This window comes from Plectropomus leopardus, chromosome 11, assembly GCF_026936395.1.
Source record: "Plectropomus leopardus strain MGB_pleo_1.0 chromosome 11, ASM2693639v1, whole genome shotgun sequence".
Classification (NCBI taxonomy): domain Eukaryota; kingdom Metazoa; phylum Chordata; class Actinopteri; order Perciformes; family Serranidae; genus Plectropomus; species Plectropomus leopardus.
In genome coordinates this window covers 10,833,835-10,850,151 of record NC_142186.1, presented here as the reverse complement: position 1 = coordinate 10,850,151, position 16,317 = coordinate 10,833,835, and the positions used below count along the sequence as shown (strand labels likewise).

The 16,317-nt window shown below is 40.8% G+C and overlaps 3 protein-coding genes across 6 annotated transcripts; 1 reads left to right on the top strand and 2 right to left on the bottom strand.

Moving 5' to 3' along the window:
• Positions 1 to 1,691: 1,691 nt before the first annotated feature.
• Positions 1,692 to 9,414, bottom strand: sdha (succinate dehydrogenase complex, subunit A, flavoprotein (Fp)). The gene is made up of 15 exons (XM_042489635.2): positions 9,281 to 9,414; positions 8,511 to 8,594; positions 8,105 to 8,266; positions 7,741 to 7,884; positions 7,263 to 7,427; positions 6,999 to 7,147; positions 6,735 to 6,859; positions 5,107 to 5,275; positions 4,805 to 5,000; positions 4,527 to 4,698; positions 4,096 to 4,214; positions 3,771 to 3,882; positions 3,537 to 3,667; positions 3,098 to 3,211; positions 1,692 to 2,968 (listed from the first exon to the last, which is right to left on the bottom strand). Exons 1-15 carry the CDS (start codon positions 9,341 to 9,343, stop codon positions 2,882 to 2,884), a joined length of 1,992 nt encoding a protein of 663 aa, XP_042345569.1. The 5' UTR covers positions 9,344 to 9,414; the 3' UTR covers positions 1,692 to 2,881.
• On the top strand, positions 8,528 to 13,934 carry ccdc127a (coiled-coil domain containing 127a). Of its 4 annotated transcripts, none has more exons than XM_042489639.2 (4): positions 8,528 to 8,683; positions 10,353 to 10,487; positions 11,926 to 12,170; positions 12,256 to 13,934. In XM_042489639.2, exons 2-4 carry the CDS (start codon positions 10,358 to 10,360, stop codon positions 12,694 to 12,696), a joined length of 816 nt encoding a protein of 271 aa, XP_042345573.2. In that variant the 5' UTR covers positions 8,528 to 8,683; positions 10,353 to 10,357; the 3' UTR covers positions 12,697 to 13,934. The 4 variants fall into 4 exon arrangements, with proteins under 4 accessions (XP_042345573.2, XP_087940126.1, XP_042345571.2 ...); XM_088084000.1 differs by having other exon boundaries at positions 8,665 to 8,683; positions 10,384 to 10,487; XM_042489637.2 differs by lacking the exon at positions 8,528 to 8,683 and adding an exon at positions 9,553 to 9,692.
• LOC121945459 (uncharacterized) lies at positions 13,302 to 15,758 on the bottom strand. Its single transcript, XM_042489640.2, has 2 exons — positions 15,464 to 15,758; positions 13,302 to 14,934 (listed from the first exon to the last, which is right to left on the bottom strand). The coding sequence occupies exons 1-2, from the start codon at positions 15,595 to 15,597 to the stop codon at positions 14,586 to 14,588; spliced, it is 483 nt and encodes a 160-aa protein (XP_042345574.1). The 5' UTR covers positions 15,598 to 15,758; the 3' UTR covers positions 13,302 to 14,585.
• Between the last annotated feature and the right edge of the window lie 559 nt (positions 15,759 to 16,317).

Genomic DNA, 16,317 nt, shown 5'->3' with positions numbered 1-16,317 from the left:
ATTCGCTCTGGTGGACGTCAGTGTCACACGGCAGGCAGTAATGTGTGCCAACTCTAATATTTGCTCTTCCTGTATCTAGTGAGTACTTTACTCTGTGGTGTTGTAAAAAAATGTAATGGTGTAAGATCATAGTTTGATGACATATGGTGACCATGTGTCAGAAACGGTCCCATACAGGTGCAGTTAGTGGCTCACGGCTGATTCAACACAGGGAGCGGCTTAAAGGTAAACTGAGTATTTTTTTTCCTCTCTTTACACACAACAGTATTGTTGTTTGTGTGAATACGAAGAAAGCCAAATCCATCCACATCCCTTTCAGCTCTGACCTCTCTGGGTTTGGCTGTTACAGCTGGCCAGGATATTAAATAGGCTTGGGTTTCTTCAGTATTTTGTTTCGTGGTTATTGACTTCCTACTGCAGATATTCTTGTAAGGTAAAAACAGTGCTTACAACAGCACTACTATACAAGAACTGCACCACTCAACATATTACAGCCCTTTATCAGAATAAAGTTAAACAGTGTCACTGCTGTGGGAAGATAACTAATATTATATGAGAGCAGCCATGGAGAACACACACCATTCTTTAACCTTGTCATCCTGCTGCAAGAGATTTGTTTTCAGTGTGTTGTTTGCTGCCACCTAGTGGCCATAAACACACATTGGACACAATAAGGCTGCGAGTCGATATGACTCAGAAAAGACCAGAGATTGTATATGTCTACAATTAAACTTTGTGAAGTACATGCAGGATTTAAAATAGAGCTCTTTAACTTCATAGTGCTGGAATATGCAGGGGTCCATATCGGGGGGGATTCGGGTGGCAGGTCCCCCTTGATATTTAGCACAGGTGTGGCATGGAGTAAGTGTGCAGGCTTCACTTTTTCCATTTGCAGGCATGACTTTTTTCCTCATGTATGCTGTTTTTTGAAAGCCTTGCACCTATGTTATGTGCATATAACTACCCTTTCTCAATCCCCCAAGTAAAAACTTGAAAGTAGCACAGGACGTTTTACAAAACTTTTCCATGACTATAAGGACCCATTATAACATTTCTGAGAACATTCACAATGTATAACATAAACAGAACTGTAAAGTACAATTTACTCAATTTTATTATTGTATGAAAATGAACAAGGAACCTTTGTCCAGTCCCTAATAGTTGGTTAAGTTCATAATCACTTCTAATACTTAAAACTACGTGCACATACATACAAGCACCTACAGTATATCAGTCTGGCACTGGCTTTCAAGCAATTAGAAAAAAAACAAATTTACTATACTATCAGTGTATTCTTAATGCATTTGATCATAAAGTTATTCCTGATTGCAAGTCTGGAAAACAATAACTTAAGAATGTTAAGCATACACTTAGAGTTAACCCCATAACCCTTTATAGGCCTTACAACTGGACGTGGAAGGTTATCGACAGGAAATTACTGTAACAATTCAATCACAACAGTTCCATAACTTCTTCAAAACTTTCAATGATTTTTACTAGTCCAATAATTTTCCAGGCCTGGAAAATGAGATTGAGAAATTTCCATGACTTTTCCAGATTTGCCATGACCGCGGAAAACCTGGTTTTATATGTCCCCCCCACCCCTGAATTTTGACACGAAACCTTTGCTGTTGCAGGTGTTAGTGCTGTTGTGTCCACTCCCTGCCCACAGGACGAAGACAACCAAAAGCTCTTGTTTCTATGCATAGTCTACACTTTATTGAACATATGAAAATAAGTACAAATGGCAAAACCTGAAGAAAATTAACTCAGACCATTTTAAAAACAAGCAAATAAATTAAGCCAAGAAATACATCCTTCAAAGTCATTTATGGAGCTGCAGAAATTGTGGCAAGTTTGTGCAATACGTGGGGATTTCCCATCAATTCTACATCACACGCGCTTTGTTTGAGCAGAAACCGCTCTCATCCCTGTAGCACTAAGAGCTTGCAACAGTATTTGCACAGAATAATGACCTCTGGAAGACCACATGTCAGCAACATAAAAGCGTAATAACTCAAATAGCTTTGTGTTTGCAACTGACCCTTTACTAAAAAGTTATTTTGTAATTAGAGAAGGCAACAGCAACACCAAAATGTATCGAAGCCTTTGTTCCAGCACATGTGACACCATATACAGTACATACCTACATGCATTAAGCTGTTTAATTTGGTTCAATTAAGTCTATCAGCTGATTATCTACTGAGCATGAGATAGATTATGTACTTTGTCATTTGGATCACACACACATTAAGTTTCACATCAAAGTATCTGAAATTGAAGGCCATAATGAGTGAGAAGACACTACCTCACACTTCAACACGTACATACAGTATAACTCGTCATGTTTATTGTACATTTATGCAATATTTACATACTCATAACTTCCCTCTGTGGCTTGTCTGCGACATTTGCATTTCAAATTTGCAATCATTCCCACCACCTCTTCACTTCAGAAAGCCAAAGGAGAGAAGTTATGTTTGAAACCCAAATGCAAGACTTGGAAACAAGAGTGTGGCGTCATCACAGAAAACTAAGCTTGCAACGTCAGTTCTTTAGATAGAGGCTGAATAATCACCCACTTGTCTTAAGCTTCTCATCATATATACACAAGTCACAAGACCCATGTTGGAATATCTTATCAACTGCACGCCGATTAGATGAAGGCAAAGCACACAGAGGAACAGGCAGGTGAGACAAAAGGGAAGTTTATGAAGAAGACAGTTTTGTGTGTAACCATTTAACAAAAGGGATATACGCGTGTAAATGTGAGCATTGTTTGTCCCAGAATGTCAGTTCTATTGCAGGAAATGTTTCTTCATAAATAGCAGACAAATGAGTGAACTGAATGTGAGAGGGGGGAGAGGGGGAGCATATGTTCTTAGTAGGAGCGGATGGCAGGGGGGACGTGGGCACAGTCCTGCTCGTCCAGGGAGTTGTCAATAACAGGGCGGTACTCCAGGGTCACCTGTGATTAAAGGAAACAAAGATTTATTCAATTGAGTGACTCGGCTGGCCTTTAAAGTTAATAATGACAACTAGAGTAGCTTAATTTCCTGCTGTAAGCACGACAACACACAGTGAGAGGGGACTGTACCTTCCCAGTCTTGGGGTCTACATAGGACATAGTGTGTTTCCTCCAGTGCTGATCGAAGGGCTTCTTCTCCTGACCTTGCAGAGGCTTTGAGTAGTCATACTCATCGATACGGTCCTGGAATGTAGTGATGAAACACAACGTCAGAAGAGAGACTGGCTGAAATATGAACTGGGAATTTATTTTTGCTCATTATTCACAGAAACAAATATAAATAAAGTCAGTTTAGAGTCGAACAGATCAAGAAAGGGAATTAAAGTCAGGAGCAGAGAGTGGGAGATTGATCTTAACCGATGTGAAGTAGCCAGAGAATAACAAAGAAAAGGAAAACAGTGGCACTGACACAAACATGTAGAGACCAACAGGGGAGGCGGAGGAAAAGTACAGCAAGAACAATAGATAAAGACACACATACACACAGACAAAGTATGATGAAACTGACCTTGAAGTCCTCTCTGGCGTGCGCTCCCCTGCTCTCCTTCCTCTGCTCGGCAGAGTGGATGGTCTGGACAGCGTTCAGCATCAGATTCTGCAGCTCCAAACTTTCCACCAAGTCTGTGTTCCACACAATGCCTGGAGGAGAGGTATTTCATGACTTACAGTGTGTCACTTTTTGCAGAAAGAGGGGGAAGAATATGTAAACAGACAGGAACAGGCGCACAAAGTGGTGCAGTACCTCTGTCAAAGGTCTTGATGTCATCCAGGGTCTGGTAGACGGCGTCCATCTTGTCGCATCCCTCCTTCAGCACGGCGCCGGTGCGGAACACTGCAGCGTGGGCCTGCATGGTCTGAGCGAACAGGCAGGAAGAGAGACTCATGATTAACATTAGTTTCTAGAGTTCTCTGTGGAAAAACACCGGTACAATAAGGCATTTAATGTACAGTGACTTCACATATTCTCTTATGAGGTGTAACTTCCTGTACCTATACTTCGTCAGACACAGTTCCAAACAATTTTTCGAATAGATAACCCTAATGACCTTGTGTGTTTGTGTGCGTACCTTCTGCATGTTGAGCCTGATCTCAGAGGTCCTCAGGCTTCCGTTGGCAAACCTCAGCTTGTCCAGGTTGGCGACAGACTCCTCTCCTGCACTGGGCGCCAGAGGGGACAGTTTCTCTCCTGGAGAGAAAACAAAACGTCCGCAGTGAAGCATGCAGGCGATGTGTACAGGAGCGATGATGGCAGTGGGAGAGGTGTTATTTGATATCAAGACAAAAGGTGAATTGATTTTTCTCAAACGATGCCGCCATATTTTTCTTTCCTCTAAATAAGCCATGTTAATATGACATATTTTACAGCCGTAGTGAAAAATAAATCCGTTTTTTTCATCATAATGCTCTAGTGTCAAATTTGGAAAAAAAAAAAAAATTAAAGACGATAAATCTGGGGGAAAAAAAATAAATAAATAAATATCATGACAGAGGTCCTCACCTGGTTTGTGCTCCTCGGCGATGGTGAGGGCGCAGGCTCTGCCGAACACCACCAGGTCCAGCAGAGAGTTAGCGCCCAGCCGGTTAGCACCGTGGACACTAGCGCATGCCGCCTCACCGCAGGCATACAGTCCAGGAACCACCTTGTCGCTTCCGTCGGTATGAGTGATCACCTTACGAGAGAAAAATGAAACGTGTGTCCCTTTGTCTGTCAACAACTTAATAGACAGTGTGGAGGGAACGTATGTGGATGCACATGACTGTGCTTACAGTACATACCTGTCCCTTGTAGTTTGTGGGTACTCCACCCATATTGTAGTGAACGGTCGGCAGGACGGGGATGGGCTCTTTGGTGACGTCGACTCCAGCAAAGATCATGGCCGTCTCTGAGATACCGGGCAGCCTTGTGGCCAGCTGCTGGGGAGGCAGGTGGTGAAGCTGCAGGTACACATGGTCCTTCTCTGGACCAACACCCCTAAAGGAAAAAAGCAAAACATGAATCAAATATAACTTTTATATGCTTGAAATATTACATTTTTGCATGTGCAGTTACTTGATACACACACATAATTTGTCCATACCTGCCCTCTCTGATCTCTATGGTCATGGAGCGAGACACCACGTCTCTGGAGGCCAGGTCTTTGGCGTTTGGTGCGTAACGCTCCATGAAGCGCTCTCCCTCACTGTTGATCAGGATGCCTCCCTCACCACGGCAACCCTCTGTGATCAGGCAACCAGCTCCGTAGATTCCTGTGAAGATTCACACGTTTAAAGGGACTCACATTTTGATGAAATAAGAGACGCAGTTCAGTTATTCTATATGAATTCACACATTGCAAACACTGACATCAAATCCTGTTTTTTTCTTCTTGGTAAAGCCAGAATAGGATTTATATTTTTCACAGTTTATTATTATCTACTGCAAAGTGAATATAGTGGCAGTTTAAGCAAAAAAAAAATGTTTTTAAAGTTATTTTTTAAGGGACCAAATATAGCTTTAAATAAATTATCTTTGAAGTGAAAAAAAACCCTGATAGGATTCCTCAGTATAATGGATGTGATAGATCCATAACACATTCCCATCAATGAAGCATAAGATCAGCTTTATTGTTATGACACAATATAGTCTCAATAAAAACTGTAATAGTATGCTTCATTGGCTGAACAGTGATAAGTATATTTACTTTAGCTTTTACACTATAATTTTACTCCTCTGGAGCACCAAAAATTAGTTAGTTTTGACACTGTGTTGGCTCTAAGTGCTAATATTAATTCATTGTATTAGAAAAAGGAATAGAATCAGTCATCAGTTAAGTTCTTTCTAAAATAAACCTCGACATGCTGACAGCAATTTGACACAATCCTTTCAGCCCTGTTAAGCTACTGTTTTTATTGTTCTTTTATGTTCTACAATAAAAAACATTTTGTAGGACAGTTTTGTGCACTCATAGGCCATTGATCACTTTTGTCAACTGCAGCTTAAGAACCCGATCTTATCATCTAGCTTATCATAAACTATAATTACTTTGGTTGTTCATGCCAGTCTTTACAGTCCAAGGCTTGGTATTTATCCAACAACACACTTTGACGACTCGCAAAGAAGGTGCGTCATATGTAAAAGGTGAGATAACTCTGCAGTCACTGAGCCTTTGGTGACCTCCTGCAGGCCACATATATAACTGAGGAGTCTGGTGTCAAATATCCAGCAGGAACAAAAATAAAGATGACCACTTGTCTTTATGCAACTGAGGTCTGTTTGGAGCTCAATGTAAACAGCGAGGTCTGAACAGCATCAGCTAAGAACGAGAGCACTGAAATAACACATATTAACGGACTCATATACTCATATCTCTCAGAATCTCATTTGTCTGTGCAATTACAACTTCGAGAGGAATAGAGAATGGCTACAACCACTACACAAAAGGACAAGCAGACTGAGAATAAAACACAGCTGAATCAAACAGTGTCTTATCACACCTTTATAACTAAACGATAAAATAATGGACTTTAACCAGCCATTGATAGAATACCTTTGCTTGCTGAAACCACTATAAATAATCGAGATATGTCTTTTAAGTATGCATGTAGCTGCTGTTGAGCGACTGTCTTTGAAAATAAGATCCTGCTTTATCTCTGCTGCTTTCATGCCTTAACAGGAGAACTATCTATGACTTAGGTTTAATAAGTTAATAAGTTTCAGTTTTCTCACCAGTGGGATGGAACTGTACAAACTCCAAATCCTGGCAGGGCAGACCTGCTCTGGTCACCATTGCATTTCCATCTCCTGTGCTGGTGTGGGCAGATGTGCAGCTGAAATAGGTTCTTCCATAACCCCTGGAAGGAAAGATTGAACTCATATATAAACTTCATATGTCTCCTATCAACTCTCAAACTATGGTAGTTAACTAGAATTATGAATGAAGATAAAGTGTTGACTTTTTCTGTTTTTGCCAACAGTGAGTGTGATACTTACCCGGTAGCAATAACAGTATTCTGTGCTCTGAAGCGGTGAATAGATCCGTCCTCCATGCACAGAGCAATCACTCCTTTGCACTCTCCATTTTCCATTAGCAGGTCCAGGGCAAAGTACTCCACAAAGTAACTGGTGTCATAACGAAGCGACTGAAAAGAAAACAGCAGGGCCGACAGATATATGACGTGGTTATATGGTATATCGTGGTGCTTCATGTATGGACTGAGTTTGGAGAAAAGATGGAGAACAAGTGTGTGGACTTACCCGTCCATAAAGTGTATGCAGTAGCGAGTGTCCTGTCCTGTCTGCTACACAGCAGCAGCGGTGGGCCTGGCCTCCTTTTCCATACTTGAGACTCTGACCTCCAAAGGCTCGCTGGTAGATCTTCCCGTCTTCTGTGCGGCTGAACGGCATGCCAAAGTTCTCCAGCTGCAAAAGAGGCCCAACAACATGAGGTTATGATTTGCTGTTGTGTCATTTCAGTATGAGGAAAGAGCCATGATGATGTGAAGCACTGAAAAAAAGTTGTATAATATAAGATCTGATCAGCTGACAAAAAAAGTAAGGTTTTGAGGCGTAAACTAAATAGATATAAATGGAGCAACACTATTCCCTGAATGTTACTTTGCATATTCTAATTCAGTGATTTACATCTTATAAATGTCCTGCTCTAGTGCCACAATGCAGAAATTAATTAATGCAGCTAACATAACCACTGATGTGCATGTATGTGTGTCCTTACCTCCACTACAGCTGCAGGAGCCTGCTCCGTCATGTAGTGTATAGCATCCTGGTCTCCCAGCCAATCAGATCCCTTTACTGTGTCGTAGAAATGCCACCTCCAGTCATCATCCTCCATGTTCCCCAGAGCTGCATTGATTCCACCCTGTGAACCAGGCAAATATTCAGCAATTCAATACCATGAAAAGGAAGGCGCACTACTTTTGATTATGTTGATAAAAGCGTTGCATAATAAATCTCTTATCTGTATTGTGACTTTGTTAAATCCCAGAATAATGAATGCTGAAGGACCCTGATGAAATTCTGCAGAAAAACATTCAAAATGATCTATTTCCTCAATGAAGACATAAAATGTGTTATCGTACCTGTGCAGCGACAGTGTGAGACCTGGTGGGGAAGAGCTTGGTGACGCAGGCAGTGTTGAAGCCAGCCTCAGACAGTCCAAAAGCAGCTCTGAGTCCTGCTCCTCCAGCTCCCACCACCACAGCATCAAACTCATGATCCACTACTGGGTACTGAGTAGAGATCTGAAAACAACAAAAGAGACATGTTATTGTTAAACATGTAATAAAGAGCAGCTTAACAAATGCTGGAAACTGAATCTATCACTATAGCAAGGGAGTGTTGTGAGTATGCAAAACCAGTTTGAAGCCGTTATTATATATGATTTAAGTATAATTTCTACCTATATACAATGCTGTATCCCATCATGCATCCACACTAATAACCAGATTGAATGTCGATCTCCATCACAGTGTAAATGTAACTTACATCATCTGATACTTTGGCACTTTTCTTCTTGCCATAGATGGAGAAGTGGAAGTTCCTTGATCCCTGAACTGCAGCAGCAGGGACCTGGCAGGATAAAATATATATCAACGGATATATTCAACAAAAGCAGAAAAATTGGATCACTGACCATTCTGAAGGCTTCTTGCTTACAGGTATTGTCTTCTAATAAGTTTATATTTATCACCTATTAAAAACATTGGTATAATGCTGATATCACTCTCATAACAATCTGTAATAAAGCATTCATGTAATTATTACTCTAAAATTTTTTTTAACGCAATCTGTTGATCGTTAAAAACTAACAATTGTGTCATGGTAAGAATAACGTAGTCTACAGTTGCCTTAACGGATATTCGCTTTGTATCCTATTAACATCAGGCTAGCTAACACAAAGTGGCTAAAACTGTTTTCCACAAGGGCAACTGACGTTACTCTTATAATCATGTTGGAATACCTCAGTAATTTTGACAGTTTGCAGGAAACATTCATCTATATGTATAATGTGAAATGAACAGAGATGAAACAGATAGCATTTTGCTAGACTCGTACAATAGCTTTTCTTTGAGGTGTCACATTGAAACACCCTAAGCTACATAACACAGCTTACGCAAGCCGGAATCTGCCGCTTACGAAAGCTCAAAGTGAAGCAAAAAATCTCCCTTTCAGCGTAAAGAAAAAGACGATCGATGCGCTAAAACAGAGAACACATAGATGACTTGAATACTAAGTATCCAGCTGTGACTACTTACTGCTTTTGTTTTGGATAAAACCCTCTTGGAGAGGAGACGAGAGGCAGCACGAACACTCGCCATGTTGTCAGTTGAAGGACCGATTCAGAGTCACAGCGGAGGGATAAGATATTCCGTAGCAATGGACCGAACCACTTTGCGAAAATGGGGGTATCACTTATGTTACACCTAATTGCTTTTTCGTCATAACATATTTTAATGTGATTAAACTGCAAAAAAAACCAGTAGTTGTTGTACTGTAATGTATTCATATAAACACATAAAGATTTTACGTTTAACATAATGTGATTTTTATACAAGTGGCTTCCCATGAAATCCCCCTCGTCGATATTAATGGACTGCTACAGCGTAAAATTGTATAACTGGGGTGTGCAGGAACAAATGTATAAGTGACCTAGACTTTCCATTCAAGGTGAGACACAGCACCATATACTCAACAAAACACACACCGACATGTAGTCGGACTTGCAAAACCATTATGTCCCGTGTTATGTTTGAATTAGATACACAAGCGAGCATGAGCCAGCAAGCTAAATGTTAGCTAGCATGTTAGCTCATAGTTAGCCTTGTTTGTGGTTAGCTGGGCTGTCAAACTTCCAAGTTATGTCAGACTGGTATTGTTGTTGTTGTTGTTGCCTGTCGCAGTGTTTTTGATAAATGCTGATGGGCTAACTGCTATCGAACTTTAAGATGAAGTGTTTATTTCCAACATCCTATCAGCAGTGCCACACACACTGTCCAGTCATGTCAATGTTTTATTTAGCTTAATTGTGAGCCTAAAGCATTAATGGACCCTCGGACCTTCCCTGTGTTTTGAAACACGATACTTCGCATTTGACTTCATTATCATGTGGTTATGTTTAAAGCGAAATCAGCTAATGGTAGATTCTCAGTGTTGCATTTATCCACTGGCACCTGCAAGTAATAAAGACGTGAGCACTGCAATGACTGTGAGATTAAACAAGCACGGTGACTTCCACGCTTACTGAGTTGCAAAATATAAACATTTATTACAATGTAATTTCAAAGTGCTCTATTATTACTGATGTTTTGGTCTTTCCTGTGTGTGCAGCCTCCATGAATAACTTAAATGACCCCCCCAGATGGAACATCCAACCAGACCCCAGAGGACGGGGGGCGGGGGCCGATGATGGCAACCAATGGAACTACGCCCTGCTGGTCCCCATGCTGGGACTGGCTGCATTTCGTAAGTTGCACAGATGTATATGGGCGAACAACAGTCGAGCCATTGAGTTTGTAGGTATCAAATGTGTTCATGCAAAGCTGGGTGAGTTCATATTAAGTGTGTGTGTGTGTGTGTGTGTGTGTGTGTGTGTGTGTGTGTGTGTGTGTGTGTGTGTGTGTGTGTGTGTGTGTGTGTGGCTTTGCTTTCATTTGTCACACTCAGCTCAGAAGTGCATAGCTCAAGAGTATATGCACAATATACATCTTCACTGGGACTGACTCTTTCTTTTCTTATTGGACTGTCAAATAACACAAGTAGTCATGAAGTTGTGATGGAGAGGAAGACAAACTGTTAGGTATTGTGGATAATCAGACTGCTGAGCCTTTTCTCAAACAGACTTCAACTTTGCTGTCACAAGGCCCAATACAGGAAATCTTTCCTGCCCAAACAATATCTCAACACCTAACCTCTATCTGACACAATTGACACAAGCTTAATAGTTTTCTATCCCAACCAAACTCTACTCTGATTTGCTCTCTAGTAACCGTCCACATGGTCAATTTGCACATTTATTTACTTACTCTACCTCACCGCATTTTTAAAACTAAAACATCAACACACGTTTAACAGTATTAAGTTATCGTATGGATATAGTTTAGTATTTGTGTGTTAGTATATTTATAGTGTATTATAGAATATTATTTATACTGTATGTTCTATATATATTCTATTCAGTAGATACATTTTTTGTACGTAAATGTAATTCTCTTTTCTAGTGTGATATATATCTTACTGTGTTTTCACTGCTCCTGTGCAATGCCCGAATAACCTGCTGCTGTAACATAAGAATTTCGTATATCTAGACATTTAACTTGTTACCAAAGACAGTTTAATACTGAAGTGTCCATACTTATTTGAAAAGGGTCCAGATTAGATAACGTGAAAACACCTAGGGCTAGCTGCTTCTTGCATCATGTGGACTATTTAAAAAAACAACATACAAATGACACAAACGCAACTGTTTCATCTTTATGTGAAAATGTAATCATCTTTTCAACACGGCCCTCGCTCTTGACTGTACACTTCTTTGCCGTGGTCATGTCTTCTACCTAGCAGAAAATAACCATATAGTATATTTTGAAAGACGAGCTGTTAAAAACCTAGTCTGCAGGCTACAATTGGCTCCTGGGCTGGACTTTGGACATGACTGGTTTGATTCCTGTTAGATATTAGATGTTATGCTCCTGTTCCTGTCGTTTGAATGCTTTGTCATTTTTATTTCGACGTAATGCTTTCACCATGTTAACTGCACTTACTTTCTCAAACTTGGGACACGAGCAGGTGTTACAGGACTGATGCAATCATTTTGCGCTACAGGAAATTCATGGGCATGAATTTAAGATGATAGTGGTATATCTTAATTATCTTGAAAATGTCTCAACTCCCAACATACCTTCAGGTTGGATCTGGACCAGGGAGTCTCAGAGGGAGATCCAGCAGGTCAAAGCCCAGTATGACAAGGATGTTTCCGCAATAAAAAACGAAATGGAAGCACGCTACCGAGAGACACTGACAGAGAGGCGTAGGGCAGCAGCCACACTAGAGCTGGAGCTGGAGAAGGAGAGACAAAGGGTCAAAGGCTACAAGCAGGCCCTGGTCTCACAGAGCCATCAGCTGATGGAAGAACGGAAACAGTTACATCAGGTAAAATCTTGTTCTCCATTTCTGCTATTGTGCATGTTTCCTTTCAAACCTGCCCAAACCGAAACATTGTCTTCCCCCTCACAAGGAGCGTGAGGCCTTGGAGGAAGAGAAGCAAAGGCTGGTTAAGTCTGGCGCTGCAGGGGCTATGCTGCATCAAGCCCTGGAGCGAGAGAACAACTGGTACCAGCGAGCCACCGCCACTCTGAAGGAGCTGGAGGCTCAGCTCGTGGAGCGCCAGAATGCCTACTGCTCCCTCATCCAACCTCGGGATCAGCGGCTGGAGATGGAGAAGAATATGCTGCTTAAGGTCGTCAAAAACCCCATAGGGGCGGAACTGAACCTAGAGTCCGATCTGAAGGATATTTTTAAGAGAGATAAGCACTGTGCAGACCTGCTAAACATGGACAAGAGGAAGAATGGCAGTCTCATGTGGGTGTACCTCAAGTACTGGCAGCTGCAGGTCACTGTCCAGAAACACAAGAGGGCTGAAGAAGCGATATTAGGAGGGAAGTCTAATACAAAGTGACAAACACCAGTTGGTGTTTTCATTTGACTCTGAAGAATGTTGAAAGTATGTGGATCAGGGGTGGAAAACGCATGTATTTTTCACTCTTTCATTATCTTTACTTGACAGGGATGTTATGGAAACACAACAAGATCATGTTCAACGTGTGAAATACACCATCCAGTGATCTCAGAGGTTTGGAAAAAGAAGAGATATTTTGTCAGGTTTTGAGCATGCTGAAATACAATACCACCATAACTTCCCCAATCTAGACTTATTAGCTTTAAATGAACTACTTACAAATATGGGAAACATATTGATAAAAATGCACTAGGATCAGTCAGGTGATATCCATATTGGATACACCACTGATGTTAAATACAAAGAGATGTATTTTTCCCCCTTTTCTTCTTGGAAAATATTTCAGAACATTTGTGTCAATTTAACTCACATTCTCCGAGTGCCATGAATTACTGCTGGTGTGTACATTGTATGTCTGGAAATTTTTTTCCTCCACCTAGGTTATGAATTTTGTGTCCCATTAACTGACTACACATCTCTTTGTTGCTATAAATGTCGTTGGGGGAAAAACAATCACAATAAAACAAAACAGCCAGGAATCGACACATTGATAAGGATATTTTATTTATGACACGATGTTATGGAAAAGACATCGAAGTCCCTGTGAGGTGTGTTACCGTTCATTAACAAGTTTATGGACTATTGGTGGAGATATTTATCATGATAAACGTGGGACTTCATTTTTTTTTTTTTACCAGCACTTCTGTCCTTCCATGTATGACATCTCTCCTTACACTCTGATGTGTGTTGCCATTTATGATACATGGCCAAAATCCAGTAGAATAGTGTGTCTGATTACTGGTTTTAACTTTCCAGTCCTCAATGCAGGTTTGTGGGAGCTTTTTAGCTATCAGGGAGACGGGACACTGAAGGTGCATGTGAATCTAAATAAAGGGGTTAAAGTGCAAAATAGTGCTCTGGACTTCAACACCTTACCGCAATACTTCAGTAAAAATAGTCAACTAGCACCTTTTTACTTCACACGTCATCCCAGTATTGAATGGATGAACTAAAGCTGTAGCATTTGTAAAAGGTTGCCAAGACTCTCTATGCCGTTATGTTTTTCTTTGGACAATAACTTGGTGATTAAGTGCTGGATGTGATGCCATAAATTCAAATGTACCGACTCTAACCGTGCTGTGAAATCCTCCTAATAAATTCCTGGTTTGAGAACTTAATTTCCAGAATTCTTGATTTTCCTTAGAATCTCCAAAATATTGATACATTTACCAAAGTACAATATCAGCTCTATGATAGGGGACAATCATAAAGCTGGGGAGCGCTGCCACTGTGTGCGTGTCCTAAAGAGCGATCGCTGAGAGCTACTTTATGTGGAGGCTCATTATACATATATGTATAAACATTAAAGAAAAAAGGTATCCATCAAGAATACATGCGAATAACTGCTCAGTTACATAATTACATGAGGGTGTGACACTGTTTCATGAATTTTTCCTGTGATTTATTAATTCATCATCAGTTCACCTTTATTCCAGCTTTTCAGGATAATATTCTGGTAATTTAATTAGGAGAAAATCCAGTCCAGCGTATGTCTCCTAAAACACTTCTTACAAGAACAATAAGTTTTAAGTTTTTTTCACTAAAGTTTTAAGTTTGGATATTAAAACTATCTATTTGCCTAGCAGATCAGATATCCACAAGTTTCCCATTCATAAAAACAATGTTTTTTTCTTTCAAAAGTCACAGCTAAGATAGTTTATACAATTTAGAAGCAAACTTTCATTTACAAATACTAATATTGTGTTTATATTACAAAAATCTAAGACTGATAGATTTCCTGGACTGCAATTAGAAATACCCTCCACTCTTCATTCCCTCCTTTTCACCCGATGAGACGTTTCTCTTGGTGAAGACATCAGACTCGAGGCTCTGAAGTTCACTCTGACCGGCTTGCTACTGTCCCGAGTTATGACGGTCATTTCCCGTTTAACCACTCTATTATCCTCCGGGACTGGCCGTCCTGTGCGCCCAAAGGTGGTGGTGGCACGACGTAGGTCCTTGCCGATGTTGAACAAGGGTAGCCGGTGCTCTGTCATGCCTGTGCTGTTGCTGCCCAGCCGCAGTATCTGGCTGGGACTCCTCTCAACCGTGAAGTGGGTCACCTGTTGCTGCTTGTAACTCTCTTTACGAATGTTGTCTGTTTCCGACAGCGTCAGCCTGGAACACATTACAAACACAAGATAGATTATTTTAAAGGCTCTCTCTGTAATGCATCCAAGTGCAGTAGTGCTGTGATCATTTCTTCTCAAAAAGAAGACTGCAAGTTCACTGCTCGTGGTTTAGTGAAACTTTAAAGCTGTTTACATTTTTGGCCTCCACATTACACATTAAAGGTGTTCTCCTTTAGCAGTCACGAGTCACATACCTGTGGTGACATCACTCATCAGGACGAGGTCATGAAGTGCAACCCAAACAATGCAGCACAGCAGCAGTTTTTTGTGTATGTGAATCAGTATGTACAGTGTTCATGTCATGTGTTTACAGTAAAAACATAAAAAGTGCGCAGTCTGCTCTGTTGTCCTTGACCCTTGACCTTGCTGCTTGTTACGACATACCGAACGCTGCACAGCGCTACATATCCAACAAAGTTCATATTAAAATAACAGAGAAAAAAACAGCAGAAAACTCAACATTTGCTATATACTTAATGTAGAATAAATCATCATTTTTAGTGAGAAGGACTTACTTGTATTGTGGTCTGGTCTCAAGGACCACGCTGAGCCAGTATGCCTCGTAGCTCTCCTTCCTCCACTGGTTTTCCTCCTGAAGCTCACAGTAGGAGTTCACCAGGTAGCAGCCTCCTCTGCTCACACAGTTCATGGTGAGATTGTGTTGAGCGTGTGAATGTCCGCGACTTCTGTGTAAAAAGCGAGCACTTGTCGATACAAACGTCCTCTGCCTGTCTGACTTAATTAAAACTCAAGGAAGACAACAACAAGCAATCATATCTTGTGCCATCATCCATGTGTGTGTCTGTGTGTGTACCAAGTAGTCTGAGATGTGTGTGTGTTTGGCAATGTCTTAAATATCCACTCTTGTTTCTATTTTTACTCATCTGCATCACTTCGTGGTGAATGTCGTGAATGTCCTCACTCCAGGCATCCTGAAGGTTGGTTTTCATGTGAAAATGAGAGTTAAATCTTTCCATGACACAAGTCGACCATGTGAACCAAAATGAAATCTCCCCTTTTTCATTTATTTGAACTGGTTTGTAGTATGAGAAGTCATCTGAAATGATACAGTCTGAACATGTACAATTTACCCCAGTGTATCTTTAAATACTTTGTATTACAGTGCTGGTTTGATTATGTACATGTGAGTAAAGGTTTGGAGAAATGTCTTTAAATTCATGCTATAGGAACGTGTGTGTGTGTGTGTGTGTGTGTGTGTGTGTGTGTGTGTGTGTGTGTGTGTGTGTGTGTGTGTGTGTGTGTGTGTTGACAGAACTCAGAATCGGTCAAGTTTGTGTGCACCAATAAGGAATTTGACTGGTTTTGTTGCTCTCTGTGATTATTCATACATAGGCAATATAAAAACACA

What these genes read in the sequence shown, in the direction of transcription:
- ccdc127a (XM_042489639.2), top strand. Translation starts at nt 10,358, where the DNA reads ATGAATAACTTAAATGACCCCCCCAGATGGAACATCCAACCAGACCCC. An exon ending in GCTGGGACTGGCTGCATTTC is followed by an intron (nt 10,488 to 11,925) that starts GTAAGTTGCACA and finishes ACATACCTTCAG; the next exon opens with GTTGGATCTGGACCAGGGAG. An exon ending in AACGGAAACAGTTACATCAG is followed by an intron (nt 12,171 to 12,255) that starts GTAAAATCTTGT and finishes CCCCCTCACAAG; the next exon opens with GAGCGTGAGGCCTTGGAGGA.
- sdha (XM_042489635.2), bottom strand. Translation starts at nt 9,343, where the DNA reads ATGGCGAGTGTTCGTGCTGCCTCTCGTCTCCTCTCCAAGAGGGTTTTA. An exon ending in TTTTATCCAAAACAAAAGCA is followed by an intron (nt 8,595 to 9,280) that starts GTAAGTAGTCAC and finishes TTATCCTGCCAG; the next exon opens with GTCCCTGCTGCTGCAGTTCA. An exon ending in GTGCCAAAGTATCAGATGAT is followed by an intron (nt 8,267 to 8,510) that starts GTAAGTTACATT and finishes TGTTGTTTTCAG; the next exon opens with ATCTCTACTCAGTACCCAGT.
- LOC121945459 (XM_042489640.2), bottom strand. Translation starts at nt 15,597, where the DNA reads ATGAACTGTGTGAGCAGAGGAGGCTGCTACCTGGTGAACTCCTACTGT. An exon ending in GAGACCAGACCACAATACAA is followed by an intron (nt 14,935 to 15,463) that starts GTAAGTCCTTCT and finishes AATGTGTTCCAG; the next exon opens with GCTGACGCTGTCGGAAACAG.